The 21471-nt window shown below is 41.4% G+C and overlaps 1 protein-coding gene across 2 annotated transcripts in view; it reads right to left on the reverse strand.

Moving 5' to 3' along the window:
* Nucleotides 1–21471, reverse strand: part of RSU1 (Ras suppressor protein 1) — a 170368-nt gene that overhangs the window by 107987 nt on the left and 40910 nt on the right. For both annotated transcript variants that reach the window (XM_073676494.1, XM_073676492.1), the window contains exons 6-7: nt 20208–20290; nt 18057–18171 (exon numbers count right to left, since the gene is read on the reverse strand). In XM_073676494.1, coding sequence (XP_073532595.1) covers nt 18057–18171; nt 20208–20290 — 198 coding nt within the window. The remainder of the gene's footprint in view (nt 1–18056; nt 18172–20207; nt 20291–21471) is intronic.

The raw sequence follows: 21471 nt of genomic DNA on the forward strand, positions 1-21471 counted from the left end.
CTGTTACTCGCCACAGGTGAGTTTGAAAGAGCATCACATGCTTGAAACAAAAGTTGTTTACCCACAATTTTAGAAAGGTGCCAACAATTTTGTCCAGCCCATTTTTGAATATTTTTTTTGTGAAATTATGTCCAATTAGCCTTTTTTTTCCTCTGTTTTTTTGGTGTTGTCCAAAAAAAAACAAAAAACACTGAGATTTCCTTATTTTTTCAATACCAAATTTTATTTTTCTAGATGATGGAGTCCCCCTTTATCACTGATGGGAGAAAGAAACCAGAGAAACATAAGGGATGTACTGCAGGAGTAGTGGGGAAAGGTGCGCTTTAAAGCTCCGGTGCCCTATTTTGAATCGCAGGAAACAGGGATTTACTTCCTTAATTAAAGACAGAGCGTACAACTGACATATTAATGTAATTCTCCACACCTGCGTAAGTAACTAAATTCCACTTTTATTAAAGGTTAAGTAAGGGATCAAAGCGAACATGTGTTTGAACCTTGAAGTAAGCGATATGAAAAATTAGGACGGGGACCGTGCACATTCCTAAATGTTGCTCTTCACCCCAGAGCTTTGTATTTTTATTGCTTTGGAGCTGGGAGTTAAGGCTCGGTGAGGAAGAGAAGAATATTAGAACACAGAACAGAAAAAGAAAAAAAAAAAATGTATCTATCTTCAATATATTACATAGATACAGTACAAAGACAAAAATCAGAAAACAGTCACGTAATAAAACAAACAGAAGCACAAACAAATGCCACAGTTTCAGTGGTTATGGTTCTTGTAAAATACCCAAATGATATTTTACAAAAAAAAAAAAAATTAATTCAGCAGTAAATACACAAAGTTTATGTAACAGGATATAACACTGCTGGGTGTTTTGTAAAATGCGGACAGTATAGGGTCCACATAAGTAGGGCTCTGAAAGGTGTCGCCCCTTATGGGGCATTTATTGCTCATGGACGGGATATGCCATAAATGTCCTATAGATGTGGGTTCAACGTTTATCTCAAGAATAAGTCCCCCCCCCCCCTCCCCCCCGGCATCTGTTCTCACAAAATTAAGAGGGGTCGGGTATGTTGAGGCTTTTGCCTTTCATTTCAATAGCCCTCTGGAAAATTTTGATGCTCCTGTAGAAATGAATGGCGAGAGCTATGTATGCGCGGCCACCTCTTCATTTTATGAGGGTCAGCGTCTCCCTGCGGATGTGCTTTACTCACCCTCCTCGGGTCCAGCACTGAGTCTCCACTATTGCTTCCATTAACTTATTGTCTGCAATATTGATGCTATGTTGATGGCGCTGCAGAGAATCAGTGAGCTCAGCAGCTCTGAGTGGCTTATGCCAATAACTTGGTGATTGGGACATTGATGGGACGTCAGTGCTGCAGACCATAACAGACACGGGGAGCAGCGGTCGAGACTCAGGAGGGCAAGTAAAGCACAGAATTTTTGTAAATATACTGCTCAAGGGGAGAGAAGTTGTCCGAAACTTGAAAACCCCTTGAAGTAAAATAAGTGACCGGTCTGCAAACAATGTCCTATGAGGAACAGATAGAGGATCTGGGAATGTTTAGCTCCCAAAATAGAAGACTGAGAGGAGACTTAATAGCGGTCTTCTAATAACTGAAGGACTGTCACAGTGTAGAGGGATCAGCTTTATTCTTCTCATTGGCACAAAGAAAGATTAGAAGCAATAGGATGAAACTGAATGGGAGAAGATACAGATTAGATATTAGAAAACACTTTTTGACAGTGAGGGTGATCAATGAGTGGAACAGGCGGCCACAAGAGGTGGTGAGTTCTCCTTCAATGGAAGTCTTCAAACAGAGGCCGGACAGACATCTGTCTGAGATGGTTTAGTGAATCCTGCATTGAGCAGGGGGTTGGACACGATGACCCTGGCAATCCCTTACAACTCTAAGATTCTATGTTTCTATGTAATTAGACAAAGCTACAGAACCAGGCACAGTAGAGCTGTAATATGTACATGAGTAAGAGTTTAGTAGAAATATCTATCTAACTTACACCACACCCATCATCAATACAAATTAAAAGGGATGTCCTCACACCAAATATTGAATAGGAGCTGTTCGACAGTACCCGGCACCAACCACTACACAATGAATAGAGCTGCACGGTGCTTCTCCATTACATGCGTTTCCATCCAGTCACCACCAGAGCTTATAGATGGTGATCGATGGGGGTGCTGAGGGTCAGTTTCCCACCAATCTGATATCATGACCTATCCGGTCCCAAAAAGTACAGATTATGCACTCGCAGTATCATTTGGTTGTAAAATATAAGACAATCATGCAATTTATTTTCCCAGAAATAAGTGCCACATTATCAGATGCTGGATTAAAGAATTTAATCGTAAAGACAACAATTAGAAAAAAAAACACAAAATAATAAGATCTGAGGAGAACAAGGGAGCACAAAACAACCCCAAATCAATCACACACCAAATTATGTAAAATATTCAAGATCACAGGAAAGGTCGTGTGAATCATTCCCTCGCGCTGGGCAGGTTGTGGTAATACATTATTTCTATAAAACAATAAAGAGAGGAGAGATTAAAAAGCTAAAGACCAAATGGAGATGATCAAATGAATGCGGAATGGAGGCATCATCTAACTTCTCTCATCAACAATCAATCACAACTAAACAGGCTGTAATCTGTTGAGGGAGCGGCCGGCGAGGTGATGGACGCAAATCTTCACATTTTCTGACTTATGAGCAATGGCGGAGGAGAAGGGAAAGAATGGGAAAGAGAGGACGGATAATGGCAGCTATATACTACAGTGGCTTGCGAAAGTATTCACCCCCTTGGCTTTTTACCTATTTTGATACATTACAGCTAGTCTTTAAATATTTTTGTAATCCGATTTGTGTGTGATGCATCAGCACTAAATAGTCTAAGTTGGTGAAGTGAAATGAGAAAAATATAGGCATAAATTAAATTTATGGGATCAAATAAATAAAATTTGGCATGTGCATATGTATTCACCCCTTTTGTTATAAAGCCCCTAAAAATTTCTGGTGCAAGCTATTATCTTCATGAGTCACATGCTTAGTGACAGGACGCCCCCCTGTGTGCAATCTAAGTGTCACATGGTCTGTCAGTATATACACTTTACCTTTTCTGAAAGGGCACAGAGGCTGTAACACCATTAAGCAAGAGGCACTACTAACCAAATAACACCATGAAGACCAAGGAGATCTCCAAACAAGTCAGGGACAAAGTTTTTGAGAAGAACAAGTCAGGGTTGGGTTATAAAAAAAAAATATCCCAATCTCCCGGAGCACCATCAAATCCATTATCATCAAATGGAAAGAACATGGTACCACAACAAACCTGCCAAGAGAGGGCCACCCACCAAAACTCTCAGCCCGGGCAAGGAGGGCATTAATCAGAGAGGCAGCACAGAAACCAAAAGGTAATCCTGAAGGAGCTGCAGAGTTCCCAAGCAGAGGCTGGAGTATCTGTCCATATGACTACAATAAGCCATACACTCCATAGAGGTGGCCTTTATGGAAGAGTGGGCAGAAAAGGGCTTTACTTACACACAAAAACTGTAAGGCTCGTTTTGAGTTTGCCAAAAGACATGTGGGCGACTCCCCAAATGTATGGAGGAAGGTGCTATTGTCAGATGAGACCAAAATTGAACTTTTTGGCCACCAAGGTAAGTGCTATGTCTGGTGAAAAATCAACACAGCTCATCACTACAAGAACACCACACCCACAGTGAAACATGGTGGTGGCAGCATCATGTTGTGGGGATGTTTTTTGGCAGCAGGGATAGTTAAAATGGTCCGAGTCGAGGGGAAGATGGATGGTGTGAAATGCAAGGATATTCTTGAGCAAAACCTGTTTCAGTCTATCAGTGATTTGAGACTGGGACGTTCACCTTCCAATAAGACAATGACCCTAAGCATACTGCTAAAGCAACACGCGAGTGATTTAAGAGGAAATATGAAAATGTTTTGTAGTGGCCTAGTCAAAGCCCAGACCTTAATCCCATGGAGAATCTGTAGTTAGACTTGAAGATTTCTGTTCACCAAAGGAAACCATCTAGTTTGTAGGAGCTGGAGCAGTTTTGCCTTGAGGAATGAGCAAAAATCCCATTAGCAAGATGTGAAAAGCTCACAGAGACTTATCCAAAGCGACTTGCAGCTGTAATTGCCACAAAAGGAGGCTCTACAAAGTATTGACTTTAGGGGACGAATAGTTATGCACACTGAAGTTTTCAGTTATTTTGTCCTATTTGTTGTTTGCTTCACAATAAAAAGAAAATCAAGTGTTCACAGTTGTAGGCATGTTCTGTACATGAACTGATGCAAACCCTCAAGAAAACTGTGAAATTCCAGATTCTGAGTTAGCAAAACATGAAAAATGCCAAAGGAGGTGAATACTTTCACAAGCCACTGTATATCATACACAAAGGTCAGAGAATAGAAAAGTGTTAAACTTAAAAGGGATCGTCAAAGATTAGAAAAACATGACTGGTTTCTTACAAAAACAGCACTACACCCATCCATGATTGGTATCTGGTACTACAACTTCAATAGGGCTGATGTAGGCGCTGTTTTAGGAAGAAAGTAGCCATGTTTATTAATCTTAGAAGAGCCCTTTAAAGAAGACCTGTCAGAGTCTTGCTCTTATTTTATCCCCATGGCTCGTTTCAGTATTCTGTTATTTTTTCCGCCATACGGTTCCAAATATGAGCCCTTTTATTTAAAGCAGATTTTGAATCATCTTTACCACGAGGGCGTGGATCACACATCTCTGAGGGCGGGTCTTCAGCTACTCTGCATAATTACACTGTGAGCCATGCAATCCATTGAAAAAGACCATAAAAATGGCAATAATTAAAATGTTGGATTTACAAATACAAGCAAAAAAAAAACAAAACTTGGTACCCCATACCCAAGACATTCCTGCCTTATCCACAGGATAATCCAAATAAATCTAAAATATGAAGATACCACTTCTTCTGACCTTCACCTCCAAACCTCCTCTGTTATTAATCAGCACAAGAACGGCAATCCCGCCGGGAGTATCATTGCATGGAATTGCATGGCTGAGCAGCTCCATGCAGCCTTACATCACCAAGCACAATGCCAAGCGTTGGATGAAGTGGTGTAAAGCCGCCACCACTGGACTCTAAAGGAAACGTGTTCTGTGCAGTGACAGATCACACTTCTTTATTTGGCATCGGAGTCTGGGTTTGGTGAATGCCAGGAGAACGTTACCCCCTGACTGCGTTGTGCCCGCTGTACAGTTTGGTGGAGGTGGGATAATGGTGTGGTGGATGATTTTCAGGGATTGGCCTCTTTATTCCAGTGAAGGGAAATCTTTCCACAATTTTTTACTTTTTCCAACCTATGTAGCAGACCCTTTTCTGTTCCCCATGACTGTGCCCAGTGCACAAGGTCTATACAGACATAGCGGCGGAAAGAACATGACCGGCCGCACAGAGCCGGGACCTCAGCCCCATCCAACACCTTTGGGATAAACTAGAATGGAGATTATGAGCCCGGCCTCCCCCCAACAACAGGGTCTGACCTCACAAACGCTCTTCTGGATGAAGGGGCAAAAATTCCTGTAGATACCTCCAAAATCTTATAAAAATCCTTCCCTGAAGAGCGGGAAGTCTGCAAAGGGACCGACTCCATATTATATTCTATGGATGTAGACTGGGAGGTCATACAACTCCTATAGGTGGAATGTGGAGGGGGTGCAATGTTTTCCATACAATGTAGAATAAGAATGGAAGTCTCTTGACCACCATCCCACCGGATAACGTGGTATTATCCAATGGATCTGCCAGAATCGTCCAAGAAGACCCTTGTTTCCATATTCCAGACCCATTAATATACTGTACTGCCTTGTATCCCCGATTACATTTTCTTCTGGAATCATAAGGATGAAGTTACTAAAAAAAATAAATAGTCCTGAAAGCAGGTAATGTGCAGGACAGACATGGCTCAGTAATAAAAGGGACCATATACTCTCACAGAGCAGATCCCGCTGACCACAGAGCGAGCGATGGGGGGGGGGGGGGGGTGAGCGATATCTGAATATTGACTGCTTGTTATACCGTCTAAACATGATTATTTGACAGCCATTTTAAAGTGATACATTGTCTATTCCGGAGTGATAGAAAAGGGATATGTTTTGGCGGAGGTTACAATCCATCATTTTACCATCGTTATAACGTCAGAAAAAGTACTTGGGCTTCATCAATAAACATAGTTAATGCAGACGTGACGCACAGCTTAATGGACCATGAACGATCACTACCTGGGATGCTGGCTTTACGCAGTTATGGATGGCTATGTATAACAGAGAGGACGAGTGACGGTGCTGCCTAATAATATAATATGACATGATCTGATCAAACAGCTAGCAATCATATCAGTCACACCGGATCTACTCATAGTCATGGCTGCCATCTTGCCTTAAAGGAACCAAAATCATCCGTATAGAATATTATGTATCAAACTGTATAGGTAGCTACTTGGAACAGAGGTGATTACACATGTTGGGGTCTTGTGGGATGAGAACACATGCTTCTATAGAGGAAACCCATTCTGCTTTCCTAAGGGACGGAGAAGATGTCACCACTGGTGGTGCTAGCGTTTATCGAAGGTTAGTGAAGAATACATCTAATAACCATTTGGCCTTCATGAATTGGCAAGACAAACTGGTTTTCTTCTCGATTTTTATTGCTGTCTCATCTAGATTATCCCTGACCATTCCTTATTACAGAGGATCTTTCATTGGAATTTTTAATTTAAAACAGAGTTCCTCCAACTGAGGCTGCACCACTGACTCAGTTCCAAAGTTAGGTCCGTAAAGACACAAATTTTCCATTGAACCAACCAGGCGTACACCTCAGATCTTCTCTGTGGGCGTTCACTTTTTGTTCTCGGATACTGGACAATCAAATCACAGCTGTGAGAAGAAAGAAGTTCTGTAGTATACGCCTAGTTGGTTGAAGGGAAATAGACAAACTCAGAAGGCCAGGAGAAATATGCTATTATCTTTATGTTGATTTTTGAACTGATGTTTTCTCTTTGGTTGGTCAAGAAGCACAGAATATTATTTGTATAAGCCTGGATGTTGACACTTGAGTTGATATTTACTTCAACTTATTATACTGCTATCTCTGCAAGTCAGGGACGCCGGGTCATTGAAAAATGGATGTTTGCTAAATATGTTGATTTCCACTGTATAAGTCCATGCAGCTTCTTGACTTGCATTGTTTGGACAGTTATAGTTTATCCTTCAATGTTTGCAAGTTACCATTGGGGGATGAGCTGTGGATGAGCAATGTGAGTTAACATCATCCCTGATCCTGACCTGTGGATGTTGGTTTGAAAGGACAGTTGTGAACTATATAAGACAGATATGCCTCTGTATCAAATAGTCTTTAACAAAACCACAGCCAGGAATACTCTACGCGACAGATCTACAGGACACCATTACTCCATCAAGAGGGACACAGATTTGAATTCTAGAGGATGCCAGCTTAAGGGACCACGGCTCTGGATGAATGAATACAGATCTGCTCCATTGACTATCACAGAACCCATGGATACATTTGGGGAAACCAGGTCGGGACCCTCCGTTTATATGGTCCCATGGATACGCCCGGAGAAAGCAAGGTTGGGACCCTTGGTTCTCTTGGCCACATACCTCAATGGACTGTCCTAAGCTTGTCGTTACCTCCTCTCTGTGGGTGCCCCGCCAAAAGCGGGGTGCCACTGGTGGGGGTAGTCGGCCAGGGGAAGCCCTTCGGAGTCACAGCTGCTCTAATCCTGGCGAGTCAGCGGAAGGGTGAGACTGTGTAATTTGCATCATCTTGGGTATTTGCTGGGACTGTTCTATACGTTATTGTCGGTTTGGTGGTTCAATAAAGTATTGCCACACGGTTAACCATCACCCTGTGTTATCTGAGTAGTATTATGAGAACAGGAGACCCCTGTGTCTTCAGAGGAAACTTTGCACCTTTATCACCCAAGGGTATAACTTTGGAACAGGGGGGCACACAAGGAAAAGAAAAGCTGTTCGAGAATCAGTGGAGCAGCACCAATTGGATGAGGTGCTTTGTTCAAATTAAAAAATCTAGTGCAAAGTTTTCTTTAAGCAGTAACTGACTGTAATAAAGAGGGGGGGTGGGCCCGCACTTGGAACACCCATCTAGAAGTCTTCGCAATATGGCAGACTTGCTACTGAAGGCTCCCATACACAGACTAATGCCAGCTGATGTCAATGGGTTTGTCTGATGGTCTAATGTGTATGGGGGCATTGGCTGACTGATGGTTGGGAGAGATGTCAGTTGAACATGTCTGATTTCAGACTGCAGATCGCACTGCTGTCCGGGAGGTAAACCGTCAGCCGATGTGTCAGTTGAGAAAACACAGGAACGCTGAGCACCTGTGCATGGGAGAGTCGGCTGATATTGCTGTAGGCCGAATGACATTGCATCGTTCATCCGACAGCCATCTAATATGTATGGCCAGTGTAAGTATTGCATTGACATCCATTTGAGTAGCCACCCACAGCATAACTGCTCCTGTTCTTATCAACGCATCATCGTAGAGACTTCATTTTTAAGATGGGGTTTGGCATTTTGAAAGTCTTTCAATCTGAGGTTCTGTTCACATTTGAATTCTGGCTACAACGTGCTCTCAGGTAGATTGCAACACTTGATGGATCCAAATGACCAGTAATCGGGTCCGCGATGTCACAGCATGGCGTCCATCATTTGCCAGCTTATTTTCCCTATTGAGAAATTCAAAATAGACAAGTGAGGCTCCTAATGGAACCTCCGAGACAGATGTGAACAGAGTCTACATCATGCAGTGGAGATGTAAAGGATCTACTAACCAGGGGAGTAACTACAGAGAATGCAGCTGCACCCGGCCCTGGAGTTTGGTGGGGCCAAAAGTGTCCCTCTGAACCATATATTAAAGACCCATGAGAGTTGGTGGTCCTGGAGATTTTGCATTGGGCTCAGGATCTTCAAGCTACATTGCTAGTCTACGGAGGTCCATTGTGTGGGATTACTAGATGGTTAAAGAAAATAGAACGTTAGAATGTTAAAGAGGATCTTCACCTTCCCCTGATAAAATCCTGATCATAGAGTCTCCTAATGAGGGAACTCTCAGTGATCAGTTGTGATCTGTGCAGGAACCCAGCAGTGAGTGTTCATATTGCCAGCAGCGCTACAGCAGGGAGAATTAAGCATTACACCCTTTTTAACCAAATCATTGGTCTGTACATGTAATGGATGGACAGGTTTGGTCCTCCAGAGTAGGAGAAGCTCTTTGTAGTCACACTCTGTTCTCATTAGTAGACGAGGGACCTAAATGAAAGACCCTCCACTGCTAAATCTAATCATGTTATTGTTGGTTACATATCAGTTTTCAAATACATCTACTACAATTCCATATTCTATTTCTCTTCTGTGTTGGAAACCAATGTCAGATTACCAGATTTTCTGAATTATTAGATGACAGATTGAAGAAACTTCCTTGTGAATTCCGAAAAAAAAAGAAAAAGAGCTGTCTACAATCCAATAAAAAAGTAAAGCATGTGTATGGCTCCATATTGCCCTATATCTGCCCCTGTGCAATGCAACATACCCCTTTATTACCGCATGGCACTGGATATTTAACTCTGCATTCACATGGCGAGAAGAAATCACCTAATGGCGACACAGAACTCAGCTTTCACGTTCCTCCAATTATGCTCATGTCTGAGATTCATTGAGACTTAGAAGAAAAACCAAAAATGACCTGCGGAGAGGAGACGTTTCTATGTAAAATTCCCTCAATCCAACCTCATTAAATAGACTTAGACAAACGCTCGGTGTGGGCTTCTGTCATTTCATTTATTTTTTTTTTCTTTTGCTCTGCAGTAAAATGAACTTGTGCAAATTGGGATCATTCCACAACTCCGGAGAAGTGGGAGAGCGGCAGTACGGCTCCTCTGCATAAATATGTCATTACATACAGAGACAGTAAGGCTATGTTCACACATCATGGTTTTTTTTCTGCCGCAAAACCTGATCTCTTGCCAGAAGGTTGTTCAGGATTTTTCTTGCTTTTTTTCTTGTTTTTTGGTGAATTTTTTCAGCGTTTTTTTCACTGTCCTTTCGTCTCTTTTATGAATGTGCATAAAGTTCAGTGAAAAAAAAAAAATCTCATTCTGGTTTTGGCATTATTGTGGGGGAGGTGAATTGTTCAGGAATAGTTTGCCTAAGACAATGGCAGTGCATTGAGTTTGTATGACACTATTTATTTTCACACTATGGTCTGCCATTCAGTTGCACAGGCATTGTTCAATTTCACACCTCCCTGGGAACACAGGTATTGTTCAATCTCATACCTAGCTCAGCCAATGTTTACACTGTACTCATCACTAATTTAAATTAAACTGTCCTAATACAAACTTCCATCTCAGTGATGAAGACAAGATGATAAAAATCACAAAAATAAATGTGTTTCACATACTGTTGTACTTGCTTATTTTCACAAAAAATGCAGCAAAACCAGATAGCTATATTCTCAATAAGCATTTTTTTCAGCGTTCTTTCACTACCCATTACTTCCAATGGGTGAAAAAAGCTGAAAAAACACTGAAAAGAAGTGACATGCTCTATTTTGCAAAAAAACATGCAAAGCACAAAATCCTGATAAAAAAAAAACAAAACACAAGATGAGTGCATGAGATTTCTGGAATCGCATAGACTTTGCTGGTACTGTAAAAGGCAGCTGAAACTGTGCATAAAAAGTGCATCATCAAAAACGCTGAAAAAAACCAAGATGTGTGAACATAGCCTAAACCTGCACTTAACTAGTCCTGATTTCAGCCGAGAAGTAGCTACAATTGTATCCAGTCTACACTATGCTCTGTGAGCAGCAGCACAGAGCATTGTCTATTGTATTCACTGCTCGGCTGAGCGCAGGCCTGGCTATGGTCGGAGTGCTCTCAATCACAGCAAATAAATATAGTAGGGAAAAAAAGGGTTTTCATTAAAATGTGAAACTTTTTTTGCTTTTCTCTCTTTTTTTATGTGGAAAGGACTTATCAAAAGATAAAATGGAATAGCTAGAAATTAAGCCAGAAACTAGTGTAAATTTAATTTTGCTGGTATATAGACTTGTAATGAACTGACAAATTTAAAGGGGTTATCTACAACCCTTTCTTAAAGGGAATCCGTCAGGAGGTTTTTGCTATGTAATCTGAGGACAGCATGAGGTAGGGGTTAAAACACAGATTTCAACCATGTGTCACATGTCAGGCTGTGTGCTGTTGTTTACTTACAATGGAGGTTTTATCTCCTTGTGATTATCATTGCCTGGACTACAGAATCTACAGCAGTGTGTGCATGCTCGTCCAACTCCGCCCCCTCCTGTGATAAGCAGCTCACTGTCTATAGACAATGTACATAGGGAGCCTGGTGTGGGCGGGGTTAGCTTCCTCGGCTCTGCTTCATCAAGTTAAATGTAAAAACTAGATAGTTTTCTGGGTGCAGCAGTTCTGACACAAAGCGATACATCGCTGGAATCAGGGTCTCTTTTCAGACATCATGCTGCTCTCAGATGAGGTAGCAAAAACTTGCTGACAGATTCCCTTTAAATACTGTATTCCTCAATGTAAAATAGAAATAACAGATGCTCATCTCCAGCAATGTAGAAACAGGGTCTCCTGGCACTCATCCAACATTGTTATGCCACGTAAGCGCTGCAGACAATCAGGGGCCAACGAATAGGTTGAATCACTCACATTTCTCGCCATCAAAACACAGACGTTCAAGGGAAGTCTGTGAACTGCCGCCCATTAGCGGCCTCTGATTGTTATGCCACGTGAGCACCAGGAAACCCAGTGCCAGCATCGCTGAATTATCGCCAGCGGTGAATATTTCTTATTTGTACTTTACAGAATACAGTATTTAAGAAGGGGTTGTCAGAGCAATTCTGGCATTTTTTTTTCAGTATTTAATTTACAGTTTAAATAATTTTCTGTTTTGATAGGTCATACCTGTGATCACGACGATACCAAATAAGTCTCTCTTAACATTTCTTCATTTTTTAAATGGAAAAGTTGGGCTAATTATACAGGTTTTATTTTTTTAAATACATTATTTTTTTTTATTTCTTTTTACTTTCCCTAGGGGACTTAAAACTGAAATCGTCTGATCGCTTGTTCTATATACTGCAAAACTATATTGCAGCATATACGGTAATGTAATTGATATTTTCTTATGATGCCTAGCAGTATCCTGGCTAACATGGTGACCTAGTAGCTCCCAGCAATTGCACCGGGATGGGAGGAAGTCCTACAGATATGGCAGCAAGGGATTTACAGTGGCATTTAAATGGTTAAGTAGCAGTGATCGCTCCTCGGGCCGCTCGCTGTTTCAGGTAGATGCCAGCTGTGTAACACTGCCAGTATCTGCTCGGTATGGAGCTGGCTCAACACCTGAGCCTCCCACATATATTTTCATCACAGCTGGTGTGCAGAGTGTATCTTTAGGGGTTTACAAGAACCACCTGTTGGAAGAAGCGATCCTACAAGTCATTATCGACCCTTTAACAAGCCTTGTTAGGATAAAAGCCAAATCAGAATCTCAATTTGCAGGTGGCGCTATAGAGTTCTAGTCCTCTTCCTCTCTGAAGAGGCAATTTGCATATTAAATTTCCCAGAGGAGCATTGCACGGCAAATAAGCCTCCTTACATTGGCATGCCAGGCTTGGCTTGTTACTCTCCACAAGGAGATGTTGCCCCTTAGACCTCAGTCCAGAGCCTCTCATCTAGCCAAATCAGATCTCATACTTTGCACTGATGAGGGGCAATAGCCAGAAACACCGTGTCTGTAAAATGAGATTTTGATTTGGCTTTTATCCAAAGTCATATTACAAGACTTGTTAAAGAGTCAATTGTGACTTGTAGGATTGCTGCTTCCAACAGGTGGCGCTATAGAGTTCAAGTCCTCTTCCTCTCTGAAGAGGTAATTTGCATATTTAGCTTAAATCAACACCTTGTAATTAGAGGATTTTTTTATATATATCACTGACAAATAGAGTCATGTGTGCAAATGTATAAGGCCAGGTTCACACATTGTGTATTTGCACCAGCAAAGTGGATGAATTTTTTTTTGGGGGGGAGGAGGGGTGAACAGATTTTTGCCAAGAAATGGGCTTTTGCTGCTTTTTAGTAAATCCGCAGCATGTCAATTTCTGTTGCATAAACGCCCCTTTTTTGCCTTCGGTTTTTACTCAATCCTTCCAAGGGGACCTTGAATCTGCAGGTTATACCGCAGGCCTGCTATTGTTTTGTTATGCTTTTTGTGCAGATTTTAGTTGCAGAAACGCTGAGGATTTCAAGTTTAGAAACCTGCAATGAAACAAAACGAGAATCTAGACTAAGGCTACGTTCACACATGTTGGGTTTTTCAGCATCACAAATCTGCAGCAAAACCTAATCTCTGGCAGGAAATCAGCTGCGTCAAAAACGCAGGCTTTGCTGCGCTTTTTCAGCATTTTTTTCACCGTCCTTCTGTCTCTATTTAGGAATGTACATAAAGTTCTGTAAAAAAAAAAACAAACATTCTATTTACTCATCAAAACTGCTGAAAAAACGCTGATGCAAATTTTGGTGCGTTTTTTGAAGCGTTTTTTTCACCACCCATTACTTCCTATGGGTGAAAAAACACTGAAAAACACACTGAAAGAAGGGACATGCTGTGGGAACAGGGAATTCGGGTTTCGCATAGACTTTGCTGGTGCTGCAAAATGCAGCTGAAAAATTTGCATAAAAATCTGCAGCAAGAAAAAAAAACGCTGTAAAACACAACATGTCTGAACATAGCCTAAAAGCAAAGTGTTTGCAAAGTGCCCTTGGGGTGTCAGCGAACTCTGACACTCCGATGTTACCACTCCTGGGGAACTTTTTTTTTTAGCATCATAGGCTTTGAAATAACCCAATTCATGGCTTTGATCAAGAGGATCAAGGTCCACCTATCAGTAGCCATATGGGCCAACTGGAGGTACACCCAGAATCTTCCACACCCTGTACATTAGTCAAACATTAGTCTACCTATCCTGTACCAAAAGCCGAGGCCAAACCCAGACATTACTGTTAATATTAGTCAAAAGGCAGAGAAGCGATGTTTTAGGAATTGTGGACGCACCAGCAGCCATTGACTAACCAGCGGGGAATCTGCCGGTCTTGGGAGGACCTACGGAGATGGGAAGGGAAACGGCAACATGGCTCAATTTCTGGTGTAACGGGACAAATATACTGACTATGAAAATTAAATATATATATCATTGATGTATCCCTCCCAAAAATGCCAGTGCCCTAAGACATCAGTTTAAGGTCACGTTCACAAGATCAGTATTTGGTCAGTATTTTACATCAGTATTTGTAAGCCAAAACCAGAAGTGAGTGAAATATGGAGAAGTGGTGACTTGTTTCTGGCTTAACAATACTGGTGTAAAATACTGACCAAATACGGATAGTGTGAACGTGGCCTAATGGGAAAACAAATTTTAGTCCTGGCGGAAAAAAAATAAATGGTTGCTTCTTTAAAAACTCTATCCAGAGTCCCTTGCAAATGGCATCAACTTTAAAATTTCATGGGAAAAATAACTACAAGGCCCCATAGCACGAAGCAGCTGTAAATGCCATTACAGAAGGATAATAGGGGACAAAGCTGGAAACAACGGAGGAGAAGTTATGGGGGAAGGAAGGATAAATTCTCTCTTAGTTATCTTTATGGCAGGCGGCGGTCATCGGTGTTGTATCCATTCGGTCCTATAGCTCTCTCCGGGATTGTCTCCATACTCCGCCGCCGCTACATTTCTTCCCGTAGTGCCGCAGAAGGGAACTTTCTAGGCTTTTACATTTCCAAAAGGTAAGAAAAGCGAGCGAAACCTCATTAAGTAGAAATCTGTGCTCTCATGTGTCATTCACCGCAGGATTATTTCAAGAAATAAACAACTTGTACTAAATAGTCATTTTTAACCTGACTGTCATTTTTTACCCCGCATTCAATTGTCCCTGAAGCGCCGTCGAGAGATGCATCAACGTGCACATCACTTCCTTGGGAAATTCATTGTCCCGGAAAATGGCAGATTCGGAGACGGACAATAAGCAAAATAAAAAATAATGGAATCTGGATGTGACTCTGTGGATCGAGAGAGTGTCATAGCCTATAACACAGGTATTCGCTTCTCCGCGTGAATTTACTGCAGACAGGACGGGTTATTAATGCGCTGGAGCAGCGGCGATGCTGTCAGATCTTACGTGCCGCGGTGAAATAAGCGCCGGCGTCCTGATGTTATGGATTCTATATATAGTCAGCGAAACAACTGCTGACAAAGCTAAATGAGCAGCATTGATCACACTAATTGTACCTGCCGCTTACTCTGATTTTGTGGGCTCCGTCTTGACTCTTCTTTAGATAGCGCTCTAATTGTTTAACAGTAAGAATGCACAATGAGCCGTTTTAGTGATTCTCCCATGATTTATACTGTACATTTGCCTGGTGTGTGCTTCTCTGCATGGAATTGGGATAGTGCATGAATAAAGCCAGTAATGGATGAGATCATCTGTTCCCCTCTAAATCCAGCCAGAATTGTAATAATTGCAAATACACATGAATGGCCGTTCCGATATTGAGTGATCATTACCATAGTGGTCTATAATTTTGTGTGCCGCCTCTTCTTTTTCCGATCAATTTGACATCAAACATTGATAGGACTAGCTAAAACGGCAGACAGGACAGTTTCTGAGGCCACCATGTGGCACCTGAGTCAAACTAATTCATAGGACATGTGCTTAATATCTGCCGGGCACTAGATGGTTGCATCTGCGTAGAGCAGTGCCTCTCTAAGATTGAGGTCAAAGCTCTTTGGACTTGTTCCAAGTTTTCATTGGTTGGGACCAAACGTTAATCATTGGGGATATGACAGCTAGGACCAGTATTTGGCATTGCAACCCCTTTAGAGATTTTCCCTACATATTTACCGATGTGCAGTAAGGTCGTCATGTGGTTCCCGGCACAACCGATTGTGGGGAGCGCGGCTGTACCAAAAAAACTGTGTAGGGCCACTGCTCCTTCATTCTCAAGACAGGAGTTTCAGGCAATTGAATCCCTACCGACAATAAAATTATGGTATATGCCATCACTTTCCCCAATGTAAAAAACACTGATTATTAATTGAAAAAGAAAATATTTTTAGAGTTTTCCAACATTGTATTTGTTTCCAACGTCTTCTTAACAGTCTCCTCGCTGCCGCCGTTTGTTTACGGTTTGCTTAAGTGATGTTTGGGCCCTCCGAAATTTCGAGATTCAGTCAGTGCTCCACCTTTACTAAGTGTAATTCCGTCACCTTCTCCTCCTACGATCACTATTACCACTAGCACAGGAGTGCGCATGCGCTAAACGAGAACTCAGTCTACTGCCTGAAGAAAAGACATCCTGTACACGCCCAGAACAGAAGACAAAGCTGAGATCTTGTAATCAGTCAATGCTCTCTCCACCCTCACTGAGTGTAACTAAAACTACAAATACCACTACTATTACCACGCCAGAAGTGTGCATGCGCTGAATGAGAGCTCAATCTGCTGGCTGAAGAAATGACGTCTTGTGCACGCCCAGTGCAGAAGACAAAGCTGAGCTGTATGTATGGATAAGTACTGGCAGTGGATAGAATACAGACTGCGGTGATCACAAGGGTCATGCTAAGAAAAGGAAATTGATGCCAGATCACTGCGGCTAGGTATTTACACACTTGCTTCTTTAACCAAGTAAAAGCCTCACAGTGATTTCTGCAAAGTGCTAGACAATAGTGATCTGTAGCCTCTGTTGTGGCAGGAACAATGGCCAATTTGCTCAGGGGTTTTGATAACTCACACTGGCTATAGCAGGAGCAGCATGTTGGGTCTACCTACCTGTCTCCTATTTCTTTGCCATCCCACATGGAGGGGTGAGGCACAGTACCCCCTTTTTTCTAATAGAAGGTGCAATGGTTTCCATCCCTATATATCCATTATAACAATAAGATTATAGAATATCCACTTTCTCAATCATGATTTAACACTTCTCCCATCACATGCGTCATGTATATATATATATATATATATATATATATATATATATATATATATATATATATATATATATATATATATATATATATATATATATATATATATATATATATATATACACACACAATATTGCCATTAATCATGACGGGTAGCTGAACTCATTACCATAGTCTGAGCTAATTAACTTTGATGATCGATACAACCCCTCAGCTTCCATCAGTATTCTGTACAAATACGAAACCCCTCACAATAAAACGCTAATTACCCTTCTGCATGACATCAATTAAACTGGTATTAAGTCCTGGAAAGGTTATCAACCAGGATGAAACCCTTAATTATTATTTGTAGTCTTTCTTGTTCAATAGTCCCTATATTCTGAAAATGATATCAATCCTTAAATACCAATCTCACGGCATTTTACTAATAGATGAACCCTTTCCAGATTTATTGAAGAAAGAATCTTGTGAAAGCCACAAACTCATTCAAAAAAAACATTTCACAAACCATTCATCGAGAACCAATCAGTTTAGCAAAGCAGTAGTACCACACATGGTCCTGCTCCGAAAGTGAGCAAATAAGCTCTCCCCTACAAGGAATCAAACCTCCGCATCTTGAAACAGGACTAGAGATATCAGCCAAACCGGAGACACCAATCTGTAGTCAGCTGTTTCGCCGATTTTGCACTTCATCAGTGGTTCCGCCCAACCACCGAACGCAAAAAATACCATGAGGCAGAAGCATTCAGAAAGTCTATGGGTCTGTACACCGCTCTACTTGCTTTCATTAGCTGACCACTTCTGTTTGAGTGATCGATAGGAGTCTCAGGATCCAGACGCCCACCAATCAACAGTGCCATTAAGCTGTTACAACATTTCAAAAATATTAGGTTTAGTTACAGTTAGACAATTTATTGGTTTCGCCACCTACCTAGCTCAGGGGGCAGCACAGTCAGTCTGTTTCCTTGTATGTGAAGCTCCTTCAGTTGAGACAGTTCCCCGATCTCTTTAGGTAAGGAAACCAGGTCATTATCCCGCATGCTGATCTTAATAGGAAAAAAAATAAAATAATCAGTGTTAAGAAGGTCCATGTGTTATTTTTAGGTTTTACGTATATATCCTAATAATAAACTTGATCATCCTTCTTTTCTACCAGATAATATACAGCCATGAAATGGAAATTCTGTAAGAGCGGCTTCATTTCTTGTGGGCTCAATTCCTCTATGTAGTACAAGGGTGGCCATTCGTCCGCATGGCTACCATGCTTTACTCCATATAGTTTCATTATAAAAGGGGTCGTCTCTCATGAGGCTTCTCCTACCGCTACCAAATTTCAGGCCCCCTTGTTGGGAGTCTCCAACATTCCAATATGTTGACTTTACCAATGTATCTTCATTACTTTCCTTAACTTCTTTAAGGGATTGGGACATGAACAACATTTAATCATCTATCTTTGTCAGTTCCATAGATATAAACGGAGCAGTAGAGTGCATGCATGACCAAGACCCGCATTATCCTGAACACTGATCCGGGCAGTCCCAGTGATGCGGGGGACAGCTCCTGCAGCCGATCCCGCAGCACTCACGAGATCGTTAGTGATAAGGCGAATTAGGGATGAGTGAATCTCCACCTTTTATCATCATAGTAGGGATTTGGAGCTTTGCATCAAAATGACAGGTCTTTGATGATATATTAAAGGGGTTGTCGTCAGGAGCGCACCGCTCCCCATCCTCATGGCTTCCGGCTTGTCAGTGTGTGGCTCGCTTTTAATGATTGACAGTTCAGACCAGCGGCAAAATTGCGCCGCCGCCCCAAACTGTACGCTCTGCGATGCTGCAATCTGATGCAGCTTTGCCTCAGCAACATCGGAAGAGCGTAGGGGCAATGAATCGATCTTGCCAGCTTCAGAGCAGTGCTTACAAGCTCCATCGGAAAGAGCTTGCAAGTGCTGCTCTCCTTCCCTTCAAGACCTGCCACTAATTTAGGCAGTGAGCTGTAAACTCACATCGCAACGTTACCTAAAAATAATAAAACTAACCAGCAAATGTAACCTTTACATTTACTTTAGTAACTACTAAAAGAAGATCCTAGTGTAATTCCTCAGACGTCAGTATTTCACACGTACGGGAAAAACGGACTGATCATTTTGATCAGGGTGGTCCGAGTGTCATCAATTGGAGAATAAAAAAGTTTGGGAAAACAGGTGAACCAGCGTAGAACCTTCCTTTAAAGACCATCATTTTATTCAACAAATTCACATAAAAAGAGAGAAGTTGCAGCTTCACATCTTAAGTAAGTTAAGATCAGTAGCAGACGCGTTTCGGTTGTCTAACCTTATTTATATGCAATGAATAAGGTCAAACAACCGAAATGTGTCTGATTTCAACTTACTTAAATTGCAGCTTGACATCCTAAAGCAAGTTAAAATCAGACGCGTTTCGGTTGTCTGACCTTTTTCATTGCATATGAATAAGGTCATACAACCGAAACGCGTCTGCTACCGATTTTAACTTACTTTAGGATGTGAAGCTGCAACTTCTCTCTTTTTATGTGAATTTGTTGAATAAAACAAAGGCTCTTTAGAAAGATTCTACACTGGGTCATAAGTTTTCCCTGCCTCCTCTTACCGCACTGCGACCTCCATGCATTGAACTTCATTCTCCTTTTACCAATAAAAAAAAGTTTCTCCACCTTCTCCTATGTGACAGTCCGACCTTGAAAATCAGACTGCACTCAGAAGTTATCCGAGTGCAGTTTGCTTTTTTTTTCCCCAAGGATCCATAGACTTGCATTGCCGATTTAGATCAGGCACTCGGATCAAAATTGGAGCAATTTTATGCGGATCGCTCGACAAGCGAATGTCCCCACAGACTATCACAGGTACGAGTGCCATGTGTGAAAACTACAAATGAGCCCTAAGAAAACGATGCCTCCTCCACGTACTGACAGTCCGGACAATAGGAGTCGCTGCAGTAGTTTATTGCTGAAAAATAAACTATGCGACTTCTCAAATTGACTGGAGTTTACTGTGAGCTGCGAAAGCAAAAATTGATTTTTCCGGGAATTTAGATAAATTACTTACTATCTGCAACTTTGTGAGCTTCCCGATATCGGACGGCAGGACTTCGAAATCGTTGTCACTTAGATAGAGAGCGCGCAGGGTGGCTGCAAATTAAAGAGCAATATATAAACAGAGTAGCGTGGAGCCGGCGAGCGGCAGCCCTGATCAATACCACGAGTCAGCTCTGATTAATAACCCCAACCTGGTGGAAAGCCTCTGACATAGACAAGGCTCACAGTAATAACAAGCAGGTCAAACGCAGATTTAGAGGCTTATTGTCCGCCCCGCATGTACAGGAAAACATCTATATCTCGGAGACTGACACAATTAACAATTTGCGCTGTAGTAAAATGTGGCATCTTCGGTCGCATGCTTTGATCGCTTTGTGCCTTTATGGACAAATGCGGCAGGTTTATAGGCAAATTTGCATTTTATGACAGAAGTGGACCTTTAAAAAGGAAAAAGAAGGTTATAAACTACACATAAGATCCATTGTCGGGTGAAGGGGTCAATATCTACTTGGGTTTACTCCATTCTAACTCTCCTGGTATCTTGTAAATATTCCACTAATCTTATTAAAAGGAGTTTTCCCTTTTTATGAATTAAAAAAAAAAAAAATAACTTCTGCTTAGAAACAGCGCTATTCTCATCAGCAGGATGGGTTTGATGTTGCAGCAAATTAAATAGGACTGAGTTGCAATACCATTCATAACCCATGGACAAGAGAGGCGCTATAAGGAGCAGCCCCATTTTTTGGAATCTCATAAACAACCTTCTAATAGACTTTGGAGCCGATTCATCACTTCTGGGTTTTTATAGGTCACTTGGCTTTTCTTGAGTCAAATTCTTCAAAATGGAGCATATAGGTCATGAATTCTGTGCAAAATCTAAAATGCTCTTTATTTTTGTCTTTTGCAACTTAATAGCACAAAAAGTCACGTTTCGCTTAAAATGTTGTTACATTTGTGCTAAAAAAAAAATATCTGCCGTACATAAAATCAATCCGGGAGGGGGGGAACATTGGAGTACATCTGAGACAAAAAGTTTTCCAACTTTGTAAGGCTTATGTTCATGTGTCCAGTAATCATCCGTTAGAAAGGATCCAGCAGCAATCCGTTGGCAAAAAAGATCTGCAGACACAACTTTTGTCGCTTTATAAAAAAACTGATTTGAACTGAATCAGTTTTTTTTTTTTTTTTTTTTTTTTTTTTTTTAAACATTAAAAGTCTATGGAGACCGGATCTGTTAAAGAGCCATCAGTTTTATTTCATTTAAAAAAGATCAG

The sequence above is a fragment of the Phyllobates terribilis genome, unplaced genomic scaffold, assembly GCF_046119375.1.
Source record: "Phyllobates terribilis strain yellow unplaced genomic scaffold, ASM4611937v1 Scaffold_4__5_contigs__length_816908805, whole genome shotgun sequence".
Lineage (NCBI taxonomy): Eukaryota > Metazoa > Chordata > Amphibia > Anura > Dendrobatidae > Phyllobates > Phyllobates terribilis.